The 19,246-nt window shown below is 57.4% G+C and overlaps 8 protein-coding genes across 8 annotated transcripts; 5 read left to right on the top strand and 3 right to left on the bottom strand.

Moving 5' to 3' along the window:
- Positions 1-19: 19 nt before the first annotated feature.
- IUM83_13378 (EF-hand domain pair) lies at positions 20-2,868 on the bottom strand (the record flags this gene model as incomplete). Its single annotated transcript, XM_067938051.1, has 7 exons — positions 20-122; positions 196-740; positions 814-975; positions 1,051-1,194; positions 1,269-1,616; positions 1,683-1,765; positions 2,712-2,868. 7 exons carry the CDS (start codon positions 2,866-2,868, stop codon positions 20-22), a joined length of 1,542 nt encoding a protein of 513 aa, XP_067788226.1.
- A 235-nt stretch (positions 2,869-3,103) lies between these two features.
- On the top strand, positions 3,104-4,219 carry IUM83_13377 (GDP-mannose transporter; the record flags this gene model as incomplete). The annotated part of the gene is made up of 2 exons (XM_067938050.1): positions 3,104-3,903; positions 3,997-4,219. 2 exons carry the CDS (start codon positions 3,104-3,106, stop codon positions 4,217-4,219), a joined length of 1,023 nt encoding a protein of 340 aa, XP_067788233.1.
- Positions 4,220-4,488: 269 nt separating this feature from the next.
- On the bottom strand, positions 4,489-6,129 carry IUM83_13376 (uncharacterized protein; the record flags this gene model as incomplete). The annotated part of the gene is made up of 4 exons (XM_067938049.1): positions 4,489-4,928; positions 5,013-5,172; positions 5,262-5,818; positions 5,946-6,129. 4 exons carry the CDS (start codon positions 6,127-6,129, stop codon positions 4,489-4,491), a joined length of 1,341 nt encoding a protein of 446 aa, XP_067788232.1.
- Positions 6,130-7,083: 954 nt separating this feature from the next.
- On the top strand, positions 7,084-7,338 carry IUM83_13375 (Glycoside hydrolase; the record flags this gene model as incomplete). The annotated part of the gene is made up of 1 exon (XM_067938048.1): positions 7,084-7,338. One exon carries the CDS (start codon positions 7,084-7,086, stop codon positions 7,336-7,338), a length of 255 nt encoding a protein of 84 aa, XP_067788225.1.
- Positions 7,339-7,446: 108 nt separating this feature from the next.
- Positions 7,447-10,212, top strand: IUM83_13374 (Integrase catalytic core protein; the record flags this gene model as incomplete). Its single annotated transcript, XM_067938047.1, has 1 exon — positions 7,447-10,212. One exon carries the CDS (start codon positions 7,447-7,449, stop codon positions 10,210-10,212), a length of 2,766 nt encoding a protein of 921 aa, XP_067788231.1.
- Positions 10,213-10,242: 30 nt separating this feature from the next.
- Positions 10,243-11,726, top strand: IUM83_13373 (Integrase catalytic core protein; the record flags this gene model as incomplete). Its single annotated transcript, XM_067938046.1, has 2 exons — positions 10,243-11,151; positions 11,235-11,726. The coding sequence occupies 2 exons, from the start codon at positions 10,243-10,245 to the stop codon at positions 11,724-11,726; spliced, it is 1,401 nt and encodes a 466-aa protein (XP_067788230.1).
- Positions 11,727-15,113: 3,387 nt separating this feature from the next.
- On the bottom strand, positions 15,114-16,221 carry IUM83_13372 (WD repeat protein 39; the record flags this gene model as incomplete). The annotated part of the gene is made up of 2 exons (XM_067938045.1): positions 15,114-15,429; positions 15,506-16,221. 2 exons carry the CDS (start codon positions 16,219-16,221, stop codon positions 15,114-15,116), a joined length of 1,032 nt encoding a protein of 343 aa, XP_067788229.1.
- A 189-nt stretch (positions 16,222-16,410) lies between these two features.
- IUM83_13371 (homebox domain-containing protein) lies at positions 16,411-18,639 on the top strand (the record flags this gene model as incomplete). The annotated part of the gene is made up of 1 exon (XM_067938044.1): positions 16,411-18,639. The coding sequence occupies one exon, from the start codon at positions 16,411-16,413 to the stop codon at positions 18,637-18,639; it is 2,229 nt and encodes a 742-aa protein (XP_067788228.1).
- Between the last annotated feature and the right edge of the window lie 607 nt (positions 18,640-19,246).

Raw genomic sequence — 19,246 nt, 5'->3', positions numbered from 1 at the left:
AAACTATACGGAAGCGTAATCACAGCAGATTTATCAACAACGTGTCAGACATTGACAACACGCTGTCGTTCAATTCTGCGGCAGTCTGTTCGATTAGATCATCCAGAAGCATTTCCTCCAAGCTACAAAAGAAAATTAGCCCGGTGTTAGCTAAACTTAACTAGTATCCCAACACCAGTGTCAAAGTACACGCACATTTCGATGACAGCAGATTGAGCCATTCCAGTTTCAGCCAGAGATGCCTCGACAACCCGGCGGTGGTGCTGAAATTTGTGCCTTCTCCTCTCGATAAACTGCAGTCGTCTGCCCTCCAAGATCGAAGTCCTCACTGAATTGTTCGCAAACTGCGATGGTAGCTCGATTCGGTCGAAATCTATGTGCTGAATGGCCATATCAGCGGCATCTATCGAATTCCGATGAGGCGATGAGTCCCTGTCGGCTATATCGATGTTCATCACCACTTGAAGCGGCAGCGTCAGATTATGAAGGTTGTCACCGTTGTTTTGAACTGGCCTCGTTAGTTTACAGCTTGGGTCACCGTGCAGAGCTGCTGTCGGGAGATCACATTTAGTACGTGGGGCTGCACAGGTTAGCGCAAGGCCTTGCTGAATCATGCTGTCTTCCTGTCGCTCGATGTCCTGAATGCGAGCCAATATATCACCCAATTGGTCTGCGTGGCGAGCCTCTAGTTGGAGGTAAGACTGTTGTTTATCTTCGTCATTTAGCAATTGGACCGTATCCTTCGTATACAGCATCACGGTTGTTCGAGTCAGACTAGTGGACTCTAACGTTTCGCTTAGGTGATGAACTTACTAGTAGGATGTCATCCAAAATGGCTGCTGCGAGCACATCTGAATTTTGTGCAATTGCAGCCATATCACCTGGAGGCAGAAAAAGTGACAGCTTTGAACCATGCCGCTGCTGAATTTCTCGAAGTGTAACTTCTGCTTGATGTACAAGTGGGAAAAGAGAAGCCTGCCCAATATGAGCATAACAAAGTCCATCAGCTCGAGATCAAGCATTTCACCATCTGAATAGTTTCTAACCCACCCGAAGACTGTACACGACGGTAGCTGCCCGCTTCAGAATGCAATCTGACCTAGAGTAGTTCTCTAGTTGATTGTTTCCCGCATCAGGGGCCCATCGTAGCGCTGCGGTGGCTTGGGCTCTTTCAAACATCCCTTCAATTCGATTCTACACGATGATAACGATGATATCAATCACATGCACTAAATACCACTTCGAATAGTCGTCAAATGCGTGATTACCTGAATTTCCTCAAGGTAGGGGTCATCGTCTCGCATGGCCTGGTGTTCTGCCGCCACATTAGTCTCAAGCACAGTTTTGTATGGGGGGTCCTCAGGAAGCGGTGGAGAACGACAGGGTGAAGCACTGCTATGCATGCTACGAGGAGACATCCTTGATGGTAGTGACGTAGCGCCCTGCGTGCTACGAAGTGATGGAGAACGAGAGGGTGTGTCGCTGCCGTGCAAAATTCGAGGAGAGCTGTTCGACGGCCGAGACGCAGCATCCAATGTGCCCACCAAAATTTCCCATTCTTCCAAGTCTATCGTGTTGTGTCGGCCTTCGTGAATGAGATAGACATAGTCGGAGATCTACACAGAAAACATATTGTGAGTGAGGTCACAATTCGGCACTATATCGCGACGGAGGGTTATTACCTGGTTGTGGGTTGCTGGCAGTCCCAATAGTCGAAGGCCTTGGAGAATTTGGTTGACACCGATGCGCTTCTCGTTGTCCCGATCTAGTACTCCAAATACCCGCGCTGGATAATTGTCATGCCGTCGAGTGCGAGAACCTTGACCGCTACTTCGGTTTGTGGAGCTGGGAGCGAGCCGCTGAATAATTGTCGTACCGTCGAGTATAAGATCCTTGACCATTACTTCGGTTCGTGGAACTCGAGTGAGGCGCTGGAGAGGGCCGAGACGAGTTTGACATTTGGGATCGCTGTGGGGACGACGTTGCTGATTGCGCAGGCAGGTCAATGGTGAGGATTGGAGAAGTTGCTGGTGCCTGTCGAGGGGGAGATAATGACGACGCGCTTGGAGTTCTCACAGATTCTGCACTGCCCTCAAGTTCTACGTGATGTGGGGGCAAATGCGACCGAAGTAGTGCCTTGCTAATTCGAGGGGCCGACAAGCGCTCAAAGACGGTCTCTTTTGAACCGGAGCGGACTACGGCTCGCCCAGACCGTGCATCCATCGGTCTTCCCGTTAACTGCTCAATATTCTGCCTCACAAAATCTTTCGTTCTCCGTTGTGGCCAGTGCGTCACATTTTGCCGCGGCTGCGCATAGACACTTGAGGGCCCGGACCGATAGCGCACAGGTGTCCTAGAAGTAGCAGCCGTCTTCCGCTTCGACGTCGCCACATTCAATCCCCTCGGCAATAGCGGTGCATTCTCCTTCTCCTCGTTCTCCTCTCTCCTGCGATCCCCCGCTCGCGGTTGGAACAGCACTGACTTCTTGAGTGACACGTCGAACAGCGTGGAGCCGTGGCTCACATCGGCGTCCCATCCAGGGCGTCGCGGTCGCTCCCTCGCAGCTGCAGCCGACCGTGGTGCGTTCGGTGTATTGCGTTGTCTCTGTAGCCGTTGCTGCTGTTGTTGCTGCTGCTGCTGTTGCTTGATGCGAGGTTGCTGTTGTCGCCGCTCCACTGGGAGCTCCTGCGTCAGATCCGCCGCATACGGACTTGCCGCCTGCTGTCGGCTGCGGAGCACGACCGGCGAGGGCGCGGCGAACGTCACGCGTCGTGGAGAGCTGCTGTCGCTGGCGGCCCACGCGGGGCTGTCCTGCCGCCAGCTCCCGGGCTCGGCGGCGCGCGCGAACAGCATCTGCTGGGTCGGCATCGAGTCCGTCAGTTCGGCGTCCTTTCGTGGCACATGGCTACACTTCTGCTTGGATCGTTCAAGTGGTCCACGCCACCTGAACTGAATCCGTTTTTACGCGTAACGACAGTGCGGTCGGTCTCCTTACGTGGCTCCAGCCGTGCCGCTCCCCCTCACGTCAGGCGTCAGTAGCAGAGTCTCTTCGGCCGACGCTTCCTCTCTCTCTCTCTCTCTCTCTCTAGCCAGCCAGCCAGCCATGCCGCCGAGCAAGAGCCACGCCGCCGCCGGGTCGCTGGTGCTGTCCATCGCGTCCTGCGTCGTGTACAGCGTCATGTCGAACGTGATGGTGCTGACGAACCGCTACCTGCTGGGCAAGAAGTACTACGGCTTCGAGGAGAAGTTCTTCGTGGTGGCCGTGCAGGCGGCCGTGGCCGTGCTGGTGCTGGAGCTGGCCAAGATGCAGAAGCTCATCTCGTACGACCCGTACGACGCCAAGGTGGCGCGCCAGTGGGCGCCCGTCACCTTCTTCTTCGTGGCCATGCTGTACACGGGCATGCAGGCCACGGCCGGGCTGCCCATCCACATCGTGACGGTCTTCAAGAACGTGACCAACATCATCATCGTCGTGGGCGAGTGGCGCGTCTTCGGCGAGCGCGTGGGCGGCCTCGTGATCGTCAGTCTCGGCGTCATGCTCATGGGCGCCGTCATGTCCTCGTACAGCGACGTGGGCGGCAAAGCCACGCCCTCCACGCTCTCGGGCTACTTCTGGATGTTCCTCAACTGCGCGTCCACGGCCGCCTACGTGCTGTACATGCGCTACGCCACGTCGCGCTCGTCGCTCAAGATCTCCAAGTTCGGCATGGCCTTCTACAACAACCTCATCTCGCTGCCGCTGCTCGCGCCCCCGCTCGTGCTCAACGGCGAGGCCTTCACGGTCTGGAGCAACCCGCTGCTCGGCAATTTCAACTTCACCATGCTGCTCTTCATCAGCGGCGTGCTGGGCGTCGGCCTCAACCTCGCCTCCTTCTGGTGTGTCTCGGTCACGTCGGCGACAACGTACGTACATTTCTACCTTGCTGCAAACACCAACTGAACATCGACTTGTTGACTAATGCTAACATTGTTATTGTTGGTGCTGTGTGTTTCCAGGTACGCCACCGTGGGAGGGCTGAACAAGATCCCCACCACCTTCATCGGCGTGCTGCTGCTCGGCGAGCCGCTCAAGCCCGACACAGCCATCTACGTGACGTTCGGCATGATCGGCGGTATCCTCTACGGTTACGCCAAGTTCAGAGAGGGCGAGGCGGCCAAGAAGCGCAAGGCGGCCGCGCAGGACGCCCTGCCACAGACCACTCACGACTCCAAGGCATAGATCTATTGGGCCCAGGCGAGGAGAGTGGAGGGCGACGGATATGTTTGTGCCGCTCCCGTCCTCTCTCCAGTGCGTTGGAATGCATTTCTTGCCTTTTGCCTTTGAACTGCAGCAGTTTGCACGGATATGAGGAGACAAAATGTATTGAAAGGCATTTCGTTGCGCGTGCTCTTGTTAGCAACCCTGACCGTCAGCTCTGTTTACGGGCTTACTTACAACTTCATCACTTCATCATAGCTGGTCAAAAAGGATAAATATGCCATCATTGCTCACTCCGGTGGCTTCGACGATGCATTCTGAGCGCGCTGGCGTTCCTGTTCAAGGGCTTGGATGTGCTCGAGGCGCAATTGAGACTGGGAACCAGGTGCCGCCGACATGCGGCTGCTGAGCAGCACGTTGGAGGCGTCCAAGCGCGAGCCGGCCATATCCAGGAAGGCATCCTCCAGTGCAGACTGCGTCACGGACCCCGAGAACGGGTTGTCGCCGTGGAAAGACGACATGGTGGACATAGCGGACATGCGCATGAGGTGTGCGTTCATCTGACGCTGCAGATCTCCCGCTGTGGCGTCAGCGGTCCCGTACGCGTCATTCAAAAATGGTGCTGCTGTAGCTTTGGCTTCCACTCCGCCAAGGCCGCGGATGCTGCTACTTGCACTGCTCGCAGCGGACTGACGAGCAGACATGTCTTCTTCCTTCAGGAAGGGATACTCTTGAAAATCAGACAAAGCGAACATTACTTGATCAGCTAAATCGGATTACAAGGCAAGGAAGCTTCAATAGGCGGGCCCCCTACCTGAGTTGGAGATCTTCCGGCTGAGGCGAGGAGAACCGATTAGAGGTGAACCTAGGGGTGGAGAGCCGAGGGGCATTGCACCTAGTTTCAAGCCCTTAAACGCGTGCGTGAGAACAGTGGCCGAGTAGTTGGGGTCGGCACCCATTTCACCAATCTGATCCTAAACGATATAGACAAGAGCAAACAGGTTAGTTGTCATGAAGAAACGAAGTTCTATGACCTCGGCAGAATAAATGAGCCCATCATTACCTGCGAGCGGGGCGGCGACATGAATCCTCGTGGCGACATTCTCGGTGAAGACGCAGAGGACAAAACCTTCGCTTCATCATCTTCAAGTCCGAATCGGCCCTGGAAGCTCTGCTTGTGGCGCAAACTCGGCGGGGAGTTGAGTACCGGCGCCGTGTAGTTCGGGTCGTTCACGAGATTCTCCCATCGGAACGGGCTTCCTCCAGGCACACCAGTCCCTCCTGTCTGGCTCGCAGCTGGTCGACCAACTGCAAACGGCGGCGGCGACCCAGGAGACGCAGGTCCGCTTCTCACAAACTCCCCTGAAGTGTCCAGAGCTTGCAGCTTGGGCGACGCCACGGGCGTGACGAAGTCGCTGAGCACCTGCTCGTCCAGATACTCGTCCTCGCTGTCCAACAGCGCTCCCTCGAGCTCCAGCGCACCCTCGAGCTCCTCCTCGTCCTCGGCCTTCACCTCCACCTGCTGCTCTGCGTCGTAACGCTCCCGGGCGTCATGCAGAAACGCGTAGCGCTTCACGCAGTCCACGGGTGAGCGCCGAACCACTCTAGACACCTCCAGCCCTGCAAATACCAGCCGGATTCCAGCCGCAACAAGTGCGTCAGAACCGCAAGACACTCGCAAACACAGCTATCAACTTTGCACGCTACTAGAGCCAGCAGAAACGGCCGAAAATGCCGCAAAACGCACAATTGACACCCACGGGGAACCGCTCGCCGCTGGCCGTCGACTGCGTCACCAGCAGCACCAGCTTCTCGTCTGTCGCCCGCGACCACTGCGCGGGGCGCGGGTGCGGCGCGTAGCGGATGCTGGACCAGCGTGGCTCGCCCTGCAGCTCCGCCGGCTCCGCGGCGTCCGAGCTCTGCGTCGCCATAATGCTGCACTTCTGATCTGAGAACAAGCTGTTGTGAGCGTTTTTCGGACTTAATGGGAATTGGTAGCAAGCTGACGGGGGCGCGTCACCACATGGCTACATGATCGCACGCGGTCACCAGGAAAAGAACTCGTGCAATGATCACTAGCTATTCAATCCTAGGCTAGGATTCCTAGCTACCACCCCTCAAATACTTCAAATACTTGTAACTCTGACTCGGGAGGACAACCAATTTGAACCTCTTGAGGCACCTCCTCGTTCTTTCACGCGCTTTGAAAATGGGCAGTTCACTGCAACTTGCGCGCAACGGGCAGGATCTATACCCGCAACGAGCTCTAGCTTCGAAGCTGGACCCATCTTAGGACAGGATGGAGAGCTCGCGCTCTCTTTGTGAGCACGGTTAGCAAATGGACCATACTACTACTTCCAGTACAACAACACAGTTTTCAATCGATGAAATATCGGTTCGCACTTTCCCCGTAGGATAAGAGAAGTCGTGTTTGCTTTTTCCTCCTGGATAATTTCCAACGATATGCCACCTTCAATACATCGCCGAATCTCGCGGAAAATAACTTTGTTCTCTGATCGGGAGGGATTTCTGAGTTGCTCGCACGATCTGGAAGCGCCTAAGTCGGGCAGTAATCTCATGCACGTCGTCTGCAGCCTTGCGGCGCACTGTGCGCTTCTTCCTGGACTGCATACGAGTGCTCTTCCGAGTCATCATTAGCAGTAAATGTTGGAACTCGCAGTCGTTGCGTGCGATGGTACGGGCGGTTGCGGGCGGTTGCGGGCGTGAGTGGTCGCAGCCACAGTGGTTACCAAGGGTTGCAGGGCGGCGCGGTGGTTGCGAGGCGCGGCTCTCTGCACAGGAGTAGGAAACAGGTTAGATAATGCATCAGTTCTTCATTTCCCAGCTCCAGCTCACTTACCGTGATTTAACAGGTTTTGAGCCCAATGGACCCCGACACTTCCTCAAGCCCGCCCGAACCCGCCGACATCGTCCCAGACACTCAAGTTAGAAGACTGAGCACGACGACGGACCCGTTCGAGCTGTTCGAGGAGGCGCGCTCGCTCTCGGGCGCGTACGACGCTCACGCAAGGAGCGGTCGGGACTCTGACGCGAGCTCGGAGCGCATGGACCGAATTGAAGGGCTCCTCGAGGGGATGGCGGCGAAGTTTGCAGCGCAGCAGCTGCAGATGCAGACCTAGCTGCAGCAAGTGACAGAGGCGCAGCGTGCGCAGAAGGCACCACGGTCAAGTGGGCACAGGCTCTTTGCAACATCCTCCGAGCACGGGTCGGGCACCTTCGGCGACTACATGAAGACGCGCGACCGGAGCATGCGAATGGGCTCGCTGGACGAGTCCGAGGGAGCGTGGCCAGCACCAACACGGCTGCCGCATGCCGCACAAGAGCCGGAGTCGTTCCGAGCGCCGCAGCAGAACCCGCTGCCGCACGGAGCTGCTCCCGCGGCTCAGCAGCAGTACGTGCAGTTCGTCCCGCCGCAGAACTTCGGCCTGAAGATGCCGAAGATGAAGGACCTGGACTGGCCGGGGTTTCCGAAGTTCTCCGGCAAGGAGATTTACGCAGGGGTCGGTACAGACTTCCTCGCGTGGGGCAAGAAGTTCGTGCAGCGCCTGGTGGCGGCGCAGTTGATGAGCGGCGGGGACTGGCCCGACGACTTCAAGATACTGGCATTGAACAACAAGTTGGAGGGGCCGGCGCTGGCCTTCTTCGACAAGATGCTGCCGAAGTGGGTGGCGGAGTCGAACACGGTGGAGCAGGTCATGGACAGGATGCTGGGCTTCTACTCGACGAAGGTGCCGGTGTCGAAGGCGATGGACCTCATGTCCGAGACGAAGCCGAGCAACAAGACCTGGACGGAGCACTTCCAGTACCTAGTGTACGTGGCTGAGCGGGCAGGCTGCCCGGACCAGTTCGTGCTGCAGTGCCTCTGCGACTCAGCACCGGAACACGTGAAGAGGGCGATGCTGACTCGCCTGGACTCCAGTCGGGTTGACTACATCCAGCATGCATGGGAGCTCGTCGCGTTTGCGGCGGAGTATGAGATAAGCTCCGGCAAGACCCATGCTCGCAGTGGCGTGTCACGCAGTGGCCGCGGTGGTTTTGGTGGTCGAGGTGGCCACGGTGGCCAAGGTGGCCGAGGACAAGGATTCGTCGGACGTGTTGATGCCGGCGGAGATCGCGCGTGCTGGGGCTGTGGCAAGGAAGGCCACATGAAGCGCGACTGCCCTGGTGAAAAGACTCCGAAGGGCGGGAAGGTGACGCTCGCTGTGAGCAGTGCATGTACGACCCGTGGGCTGGCAGACGATGGCGTGTGGATCTTGGACAGTGGATCGAGTGTTCACCTGGTGAACGACGAGAGTCTACTGCGCGATACTGTGGACTACGTTGACTCGTGGAGCACCGCCAACGGAGGCGTGCTTAGTGTGACGAAGCGAGGGACGGTGGAGCTGCGCACCGTGGTGGACGGCAGCGAGAGCCGCGTCGACTTGACGAACGTGTACTACAGCAAGGGAGTGATTAATAACATCATCAGCTACGGCTTGCTTGAGGAAAAGGGGGTGTACCTTACAAGGCTGAACAAGAGGAGCTACGTCATGCGTGAGTCGGACGAACGGCGCATCTTTGAGGTGCGACGCGCCAACGGTGTACTGCTGGTGGAGACTCTCGGTGGGTGTGGCAAGCAGGAGCGCGTGAATGCAGTGATGGCAGCGGTCGAGAGCGGCGGCATCAGCGCCGATGCGGTGACCGAGTGCATGCTACTCGAGCTGCACAATCGCCTTGGCCATCTCGCGTTCGACACGCTGGAGCGCATGGCGGACGCTCCGGGTTCGGGCGTCAAGCTGACCAGTCGAGTCAGGCTGAACTGCCTCACTTGTGCACAAGGCAAGCAGCACAAGGTGAATCAATCCAAGAAGGACACGGGCCAGAACGCCCCGGTGGACAAGATCGGCGGTGTCATATGCAGTGACATCAAGGGGCCGATGACCCCGAGAGACAGGCACGGAAACCGCTACATGATCAACTTCGTGGACCACAGCTCAAACTACGTGAGAGCGTTCCTAGCTAAGAACAAGGTTGAGGCCACAAAGAAGTTCGAGCACTTCCTGGTCTTCTTTGAGAAGGAGTACAATTGCCGCATACACGTGCTGCGCACCGACGGCGGGGGCGAGTACATGAACGTCGAGGAATTCTGTCGGGCGACCGGCGTGCGTCGGCAGGTGAGTGAAGCCAACAACCAGGCCTCGAACGGTAAGGCGGAGCGGATGCACAGGACAATCCTGAACATGGCCCGCTGCATGCTATTCGCGAGCGGGCTGCCGTTGAAGTTCTGGGGGTACGCGGTCGAGTACGCCGCGTACGTGCTCAACCGCAGCGCGTGCAGCGCCAACACCAGACGGATGTCGCCCATTGAGGTTCTGACGGGCAAGTGCCCGGACATGGCGGGCATCGTGACCTTCGGCAGTCCGTGCACGGTGTACCGAGACCCAGGCAAGAAGGCCTGGCAGCCAAGGGCCGAGGTGGGCATGATCGTCGGCAAGAACGACGAGACCAAGGGCTTCAAGGTGTACATCCCCAAGGATATGGTCGTGGTGACGACCCAGCACATCGAGAACGTCGAGACGCTCGACAGCAAACAGAATGTGCAGCTGCAGGCGCAGCTGAAGAGGGAGGATCCCGAGCTGTGGCGCTCGATCGAGGAGCGTGAGGAGGCCACGCAGCAGAAGGAGAAGGTCCCCAAAAAGAAGAAGAAGCAGGCCAAGGGCAAGAAGAAGAAAAAGAAGGCACACGGCACGGATGGCGTCGGTGAAGACGCTGAAGGTGACCAAGGGTCAGAAGGAGCTGGGGAGCAGCTCGCCCCAATAGCGGCCAGCGCTGCTCCAGCAGCGAGAATGCAGACGCGGCACATGGGCGCCAAGCACGTGCCGGTCCAAGTGGTGCATGCCGTCGTGACGCCCGACCCGAGGAACTATCGAGAGGCGATGCGGGACGCGCGTGCGAACAAGTGGAAGGAGGCTATTAAGGTTGAATTCGAGGCGCTCGAGAGCAACAACACCTGAGAGGTGGTAGCGAGGCCTCGGAACAGCAAACTGCTGCACACGAAGTGGGTCTTTAAGACCAAGACGCATGCTGACGGCACGGTAGAGCGTTACAAGGGCAGGCTTGTGGTATGCGGAAATGAACAGGAGTATGGGATCGATTACATCGTGACTTTTTCGGCCGTGTTGGACTTGACCACCGGCAAGTTGATCTTTGTGATGGCGCACGTCTGGGAAGTGCCGGCGCGCCACGGTGATGTGCCAAGTGCCTACGTCAAGGCTGACAAGGAGGAAGGGTTGGAGATCTACCTCTACATTCCGGACGGGATGGAGATCCCCGACGAGTTGCTCGCTCTGCTTGGGGTAAAGCACAAGGGCCAACTTGCGTTGCGTTTGATCAAGAGTCTGTACGGCCTTAAGCAGGCTGGCCGGTTGTGGAACAGGCTTCTTCACAAGATCCTGGTGAAGCTCGGGTTCTGCCAGTGCTACACGGACGGTTGTCTGTATTACAAGCGCGACGCGGGTGGTGTGACGCTTGTTGGCGTCTACGTCGACGACCTGCTGGTCACGGGTACAAGCAACGCTCGCGTGGACGCGTTCTTCGAGGACATGGCTGTGCTGGAGCTCAAAGACTTGGGAGTCGTCTCGAAGTTCCTGGGCATCGGGTTCGAGTACGACAAGGACAAGGGATGGCTGCTCGAGCAGCGCCAAGCGATCCTGGGGATGCTGGACAAGTTCGGGTTGAGCGAGGCGTCGGCAGTGCGGGTGCCTATTGGTGGCGAGCACGAGAGTGATGTCGATGGAGAGCTACTACCGAATGACGGGGCAGGTAGCCCTCAGAGGCCGACGGTGCAGACCTTCCAGTCCTTGGTCGGCAGTCTGTTGTGGGTCGCCCGGTGCACTAGGCCGGACATTGCCTACGCTGTGCATCGGGTGACGAGGCGCACGCACGAGCCTCGCGTAAGTGATTGGCGACTAGCTAAGAAGATTGCGCGCTACTTGAAAGGGACGGTGGACACTAAGTTCGCCATGCACGCGCCCAGGGAAGCATGAGCGAGGACACTATTGTGGTGGAAGGGTACAGCGACGCCGACTTCGCCGGCGACCGCGTGGACCGCAAGTCGGTGAGCGGCGGTGTGCTGATGGTCTGTGGCATGGTGGTCGGATGGATCTGCAAGAAGCAGAGCAGCGTGGCCTTGTCGACCATGGAGGCGGAGTTCGTGGCAGCTTCGCAGGTGACGGCCGAAATGTTAGGCATCGTCGAGCTGCTGAGTGAGATAGGGATCAAGGTGGAGGTACCGTACAAGTTGCACGTGGACAACCAAGCGGCCATCAAGCAGATAGAAGGCGAAGACACGTCCGGGCGCGCGAAACACATCGATATAAGGCTGAAGTTTATCAAGGACTTGTCCAGGAACAAGGGTCTGAACGTCAGCTACTGCGAGTCGAAGTTGATGCGCGCGGACATCTTGACGAAGACCCTGCCGGCACTGAGGCTCGAGGAACTTCGGGTGCTCGTCATGCTCACGACGTGACCGCGCGAGAAGGAGTGTTGGAACTCGCAGTCGTTGCGTGCGATGGTACGGGCGGTTGCGGGCGGTTGCGGGCGTGAGTGGTCGCAGCCACAGTGGTTACCAAGGGTTGCAGGGCGGCGCGGTGGTTGCGAGGCGCGGCTCTCTGCACAGGAGTAGGAAACAGGTTAGATAATGCATCAGTTCTTCATTTCCCAGCTCCAGCTCACTTACCGTGATTTAACAGTAAAGTGTGGCTTGAGGTCGCCCTGTCTGACTACGAAGGTGAGGGGAATCGTGCGCTTGGGAAGGATCAAGGAAATGGGTGTATGAGTTCTGCCGTGTTGGCAGTGGGTCAAGCGGCTATATCATGGGCAAGAACAGCTTTACAAAAATAGTTTTGCGATAACAAAGATAATCTCTGCTTTGTACTTGATATAGGTATAATAGTGTCCGGGTACTCCTCCGGTCATTGAAAACAGCGCCACAACATGCCCAAAAAATTTCCGGGTAAAAGTTCCGGTCAGGGTGGTATACGGGTAGTGAAAAAGCTAACCATTTCTGAGTATTTCCTCCTTCCTCCTCATTCCAGAATCCGCCGCCTCGAGGAAAGATGGTGAAGCTCTTTTGCGCGATCGTTGGCGTGGCGGGCAGCGCGTTCCCTGTGGACATCGACGTACGTGAAACAGTAGGAGACTTGAAGAAGGTGATCAAGAGAGACAAGCCGAACAGGTTGGAAAAAGTCGACGCCGACGATCTGCAGCTCTTCCTGGCGAAGACGAAGAGCGGCGCGTGGCTGATAGATGACGATGACCTAGACAAGAAGATGCTGCAAAACAAAGTTGACACTTCGAAAATGACGATGCTGCGCGGGTCGTGGAAGTTGGACAAGTCAGACCTGTTTGGGCGAGACGTGGCGCTTGAAGAGGACGTGGTTCACGTGCTGGTGTTGGTTCCGACGACCGATCCAGTTCAGAAGCGGCAGAGACTGACAACGGAGATGTCGCTGGGAGAGATATGGAACTTCTCGGAGCTACAGCAAAAAAGACTGCTTTCTGTACACCAGCTGAAGGCGCTTCTCGAGAGACCACTACCCTTCAGGCTGGCACTGCTAGATCCGGTTGTATCCAGTGAACTCTCCGACCCAGATGGCCAACTTATTTCGTGTCCACGCCTGGAGGCGTCGATGAACTTTTTCATCAACAATTGTAAAACTTACCCGGATGCAACGGCCTCAAAACGTTCCTGGCAAGTATACTACGATACGCTTCTCACAATTCCGTATGACTTGTGCAATGCGAAAGGCTTCTTGCTTCGTCAGGAAAGAAACCTCACCGATACAACAGGACCGACCACGAAAAAAAAGCGGCCGGACTGTGTCATCCAGTATAAGGGTCTCGTCCTGATGCGTGGAGAAGAAAAGTGTGCTCTGGTGCCCACCAGTACGGCAGTTGGGGAGCTGGCTAACGAGATGCACCTTTGGAACATGATGCTTTATGGAGACCTACCTTACATTTTGGGATACGCAACTTCCGGAGATGACTTCACAATGGTAGCTATCGAAACAACCAATAAACCATGCTGTTCGACGCCAATACTTGATTTGAACATTTTTCAGGATACGGCAGGCGTGTTGAAGGTGTTTTACAACTTGGCATTTCTGCTACATCAGATGGGCAAGGCGACGGAACGGCCGTATTCGTGTGGTCTCCTGCCAGTTGTACCTGATGAAAGCGAGGAACGAATAATCGTGCTGGATGGTGTAATTGAACGAACGATTAAACGTAAGTCCGATGACTTTACGCGACTCGTCGACGTATACACAAAACTTCAAGAGTTGAGCTCAAAAGGCAGCACAACAACGCACCTGCAAACTGTGGAGAGGTTAAGGAAGACGCTGGATGGCAGTTTGATCGTGGAATTATCCCCAGTTGGCCTTCTACAGTTTCCTACCGTCGATCAAGTTGGTGGTTGGTTGCGAGATATGCTGACGGCCTTGAAGTATTGGCATGGCCGTGGATATTGCCATGGGGATCTCTGTTGGCGAAACATTGTGTTTGTGCTGACTGGATCGAGCTATTGGATGCTAATTTACATGGATGAGTCGCATCTAGAAAACACGACGACTATCTACTGGAATCATCGGTTTCACGGCTCCAAACTGCGATTTTACCACGATTTTTGGCAGCTGGGCACGTTAATGCAAGACCTTCCGATAGAAATGCCTGACAATATGAAGACAGTGCAGGATATGCTTCTATCGGCGATCAATGTGGAGTTTACGGCGGATGATGCGCTTACTTTCGTGACAGAACACATCCCGTAATCGTCGATGCATTTGGTGACCAGCTTCAAGCGCCCATGCAGCTTCTGGCCACCGCCGCCTTCGCAGCACGCAGGCGCTCGAGCAGCTCCCTCCTGCAGCACTTCGTGCGCGTGTACACGGATCAGTGCCAGAAATGCACACGCGTTCACGACGCCGCGGCGCGCAGCGCGCAAACTGGCGAATGAGTTTTTTTAGTCAATCGATCCATTTTTAATGAACGGGTTTTGCAGCATCAAACGTTTTGCAGCATCGAAGGTGTTTCATTCAGGATGTCTCCCCCATCGGGAGTTTGAGTGGTCGGTATGTTACCAGCACTGTTAAATCGAAACTGTACTGATACATTGTTCAGCACGATGTCACGTCACAGGATCGTCGTGACCTTCTCTCTACTGTAGACGTGCTCTTCTTCATTCAGACGACTCTGGACTTCCCAGTTCCCGGTGCATCCAGACAGGCAAACAACGAGTGCATCTTCTTGTCGAAGTTTTCTGCTTTCTAAGCGTTCGAACAGCGCCTGTAACAGATTACATGTAGTCCAAAGGATTCTGGAAATCACACACGACGCCCTCCGTCCGAACCAAATACTTGGGAGTGCGATACGAGAAGTTAATTACCCTCGGAACTATCGCCAGCACGTGGGTCGTTTCGTCGGGAATTGCGCTGGGAAATACCGCGCTGCTTTCCACCGGGTAATTCAATGGGACTCTCACGTCCGTATTCGGAGCACAAAGGGGATCCTTCGACTTCAGCCACGCGCCGCCCTCCGTCCTTGCCAGGAAGAGCTGCAGTTTTTCAGCACCAACCTCTTTCAACTTGTTCGCTCCTCTTCTTGGCCATATCCTTCAACTGCCACACCTGCTGGTTGCCGTCGATCTCCACACTATCCGCTTCACCAAAAATTGCACAAGTCAGTGACACTGTTACCATCTTGCCTCGTCTTGGCAAATTCTGTTCTGGAATGAGGAAGTATGTTGCTCCGATACATCATAGTGGTTGGTTGTAAATTTTTCTTCTCTTGCAAAAGTAGCGAAGAAAAGTGGTTGTAGCTTGCGTGGCGCGTCACTACATGGCTACATTTGGCTGACCTAGGGTAAGTTCAACTTCCAGACGCGCACCAAACCGTCGTCGCTTGCGGACGCCAGCAACAGCGCTTTCTTGCTGCCGTCTTCATGCAGCTGCGGACTCCACCGCACGCAGTTGATGTCGCTCGCGTGAGCCTCTTTCTGAAGAACCACCAACTCGAACGAAGAGGGTGCACCTGTCGGCTGGCCCTGGAACACTCGGATGGCGTTGTCCGCGGCGCCGGTCACCAGCAGGTCGCCGTGCTTGGACCAGTCCACGCTGAAGATGGTGCGCTCGTGGCAGCCTGACACCTTGAAGGCCTGCGTCCACTGCTTGGGGCTGCACGTGCACCAGCATCAAGTTAGCAGCGGCGACTTGAGCCCAATACACCAACCAAGGTCTACCAGTTAGTTACCTGCCGTCCTCGTCCACCTCCTTACTGTCGACGTCGCGCCGCCAGACGATCACGTCCGTGTCGTCGGACACCGAGGCCATCTCCGTGCCCTGCGGGTTGAGAGCCACCCCCCAGACCGTGGACGTGTGGCCCGCCAGCGTCTCCTTGCAGTACCAGTCGTCGTCGTTCTCGGCCCAGATGCGGACGGTGTCGTCGTAGCTGGCCGACACGAGCAGGTCCTCGGTGGGGTGCCAGGCCACGAACTTGACGTCCTGCGCGTGGCCGTGCAGCACCGAGATGCACTCGAAGTCCGTGTCGGCGTCGGCCTCCCAGATCCAGACGCTCTTGTCGCGGCTGCAGGTGGCCAGGTACGCGCCCGAGGGGCTCCAGGCCACGCTCTTGACCTCGCTCTCGTGGCCCTCCAGGCTCGAGATGACCTCGTACGCGCCGCCCTGCTTCTCCCAGATGACGGTGGTGGCGTCGAAGCTCACGGACGCCAGGTAGCGCCCGTCGGGCGACCACTCGCACGCGCGGATGGTGCGGCCCTGCGCGTCCTCGAGGATGCCCACGCAGTCCCATCCGCCGCCGCCGCACGCGGCCGGCGCCCACAGGCGGATGGTGCGGTCGCCGCTGCACGAGGCCAGCAGCTGGCCGTCGAAGCGCCAGGACACGTGCCACGCGCGCTCGCTGTGGCCCGCCAGCGCGCACACGAGCTCCAGCTGCAGCTGCGGCGCCATCGTCACGTGTATGATGTACCTATGTGTGTCAATAGTGTCAATGGCCCAATGCCGTCACTCAGCCGCCGGGCCAGTGGTACACTGTACCATAGTCCGTCGTCCCCCCTTGCTAATGGAGCAGGCCCAGTCACTAACTGGCGCCGAGCGGACGTTACCGGTATATACTGGGCGCAGCACGCCGGGCCGAGCATGAGCGCCATGAAGATGGACTTCATCTGCAGGGAGACGCCGCCGCCGCAGCCGCACGCGGCCGAGGGCGTGAGCGACCACGAGGACTCGGAGGACGAGCAGCTGGAGCACGCGGCCTGGCAGGACGTGGACCTGAACCCGGCCGTGGAGCTCGTGGCCAAGCTCGTGCGCGAGTCGCTGGACGCCGGCAAGACGTACAACAAGAGCATCACGGCCAAGACGTCGCAGCTGCTCACGGGCTGCGACGCGCTGCTGCTGGAGCTCAAGGGCCTGGCCGAGGCCCGCGCCGACGCCCGCCAGCGCGCGGGCCAGCGCTCGCTGGGCGCCGCCGGCTGCTCCTGCGGCCAGGCCATGGCCATGCTGCCGCTGCGCGGCCCGCCGCAGACGCAGACGCAGACGCGCGCGGCCGTGGCCGACGACGTGGCCGGCCAGCAGCCGCCCGCCGCCGCCGGCCTGGACGAGGCCACCGAGGACCAGACGGACCGCGCGCTGGCCAAGATGGAGGCCGCCATGGTGCGCCTGCGAGAGATGGCCGAGATCATCCAGGCCACCAGCATGCAGGGAGAGGCCAACCTCGTGGCCAAGGTGTCGCTGCAGACCGGCACCTTCCAGGCGCTCGAGGCGGCCGTGCAGGCCAGCGCCGCGGCCGCCACGGCCACGGCCATCGCCCAGGAGCGCGGCCGCGCGTCCTCCGCCTTCGGCCGGCTCTACATGCCCCTGCAGGTGCAGAAGCTGCAGGAATGGTACTACGCGTACCCGCGCCCGCTGCTGGACGAGCTCACGCTCATGCGCACGATTTTGAACTACCGGCCGTACGCGAACCCGTTCCAGGTGGGCGGCCTCTCGCTGGCCCACGTGCGCGACTGGTTCAAGCGCCGCCGCTACCGCGAGCGGATGCGCTACGTCAAGCTCGCGGTCGAGGCCGGACACGACGCCCAAGCGGCCGAGGAGGAGATCGATCTGCGGCTCGAGCAGCGGATCGCCCAGCTGCGCGCCTCGGTGGACCCCAATGAGCTGGTGAAGGAGGTGGATCGAGTGCGTGCGCAGAGCTATCTGTTTGATGCCGCTGTGAACGCCTTCACGCGCCCGACCAACATCCGCTCGTACATCGCGGCGTCGTACTCGGTGCCGACGACGGCCGATCAGCTAGGACATCACGCCAATGGACGTGGCAAGCGGCAGCGCACACAGGACTCGGACTTGGATGATATTTCGATGGTGAAGCACGCCACGGTCCTGGAAGTGATGGCACTGCAGAACCGGCTGCGCAGTTTGATGGAGCAGCCGAAAACGGCCATCGTCACGAACGGCTTGCAGCAAGTGATCGACCTGTTGCGTGCTATGAAGGTCGAACCTGATGTACGCATCCAGACGGGCCTAGTGGCCGACCTGAAGCAGATTTTGAAGGCTTATACGAAGCCTACGCTGCTACGCAAGGCCACGATTGCGCTTTTGGAGAGTTTGGGCATGAACCGCCGCGCAGTTGTAGAGCAGGATGCTGATGACGACGCGCCGTTATCTGCGCCGGCTAGTCCAGCACTCAGCACAGCATCCAGTGCGAGAGGAAGAACACCGTTGAAGGCTGCGATAGGCTCTCTGGACAGTGGCGCCGTGTTCGATGAGGATTCTTCCCTGTTGTTGTCTGGAGAGCCGCCAAACAAGAAGGCGAAACCAGCTGCGAAGCCCCGCCCGAAGGAGAAGAAGGGGCGTGTGCTGCGTCCTATGAAGTTCTCTATGGACCAATTGACGGCGCTGGAAGCATGGTTCCAACAAAAGTACAAACCATCGCAAGAAGAGATGGAGAACTATTTGGTGCAGCTAAATACGCCGCCGCTACGCGACCTGAAGAAGCAGACTGTGGATGTGAATATGACCCAGCTGAGGCGGTGGTTCAACAAGAGACGGTGTCTGCGCCGCCCGCCGTTTGCACTTATGACTCAACAAGAGGCCGCTAAGGAAGGATCGAAGAACCCTGCTGTTCTCAAGGCGGTGTCAACTCCTGGTGATAATGCAGAACCGGTAGAAAGCGTGCAGGGCGACGATGATGTCGAAGATGTGGGGTCCGAGATCGGAGGAAACCACTCGTACGATGATACTAACGACGATTCGAGCGACGACGACGACGATGATGACGATGATGACGACGATGACGACGATGACGATGACGATGATGGAGACGACGATAGCAGCGACGATGGCGAGCACTTAATTGACCAGGCATTGGCCTAAGCGAAGCGCCCTGCAAGCTAATCAATAACAGGTGGCCTCCATCTCCGACTGAAAAACTCCTGTCGTGACTCATTTGGAAAGCTAGAGCGAGGCATCCACCTTCATATATTTGCAATGAGACCTAGTCTTTGCTGTTCTGTTGGCAGTCACGTCTAGCCTACTCTACCTCTTACTCAGCTAGGCTTCTTCGGGAGCATCACCTGCTTCAGCAACAATGTCAACTGCGGCAGCATCGTCTATCAGCTCTTGTGCTTCGGGAGGAGAAGCTCCTTCCTAGTTGTGCCCATCTTTTTATCCTGAGATGCAACCGAAGCGCGTTCTGCGCTGAAAGGTGGTTGATGTAGCCGTCCGAGTTCTAGTGGCGACTTAGAGCTGGTGCAAGAAGCGAAGCTGCGTGATCTCGTGCAACTAGCCTGCTAGGGTGATATAATTTTGTGGAAATCACAACACACAAGCCAAGTTTATCAGTCTGCAAAACTCCGAGTATTATCACTTCGCGTCCATCGTCGTTGAGCATGAGTGTCGCCATCCATCAAAATGTGATTTGGGTCTCTCACTCACAAATTGCTAAAGTATGGGTGGCATTCCAATAGTTTCTCTAAAAAGA

This window comes from Phytophthora cinnamomi (genome assembly GCF_018691715.1).
Source record: "Phytophthora cinnamomi strain GKB4 chromosome Unknown Contig54, whole genome shotgun sequence".
Classification (NCBI taxonomy): domain Eukaryota; phylum Oomycota; class Peronosporomycetes; order Peronosporales; family Peronosporaceae; genus Phytophthora; species Phytophthora cinnamomi.
Note: the sequence above shows the minus strand (reverse complement) of the source record. Positions and strands in the feature narration are given on the sequence as shown.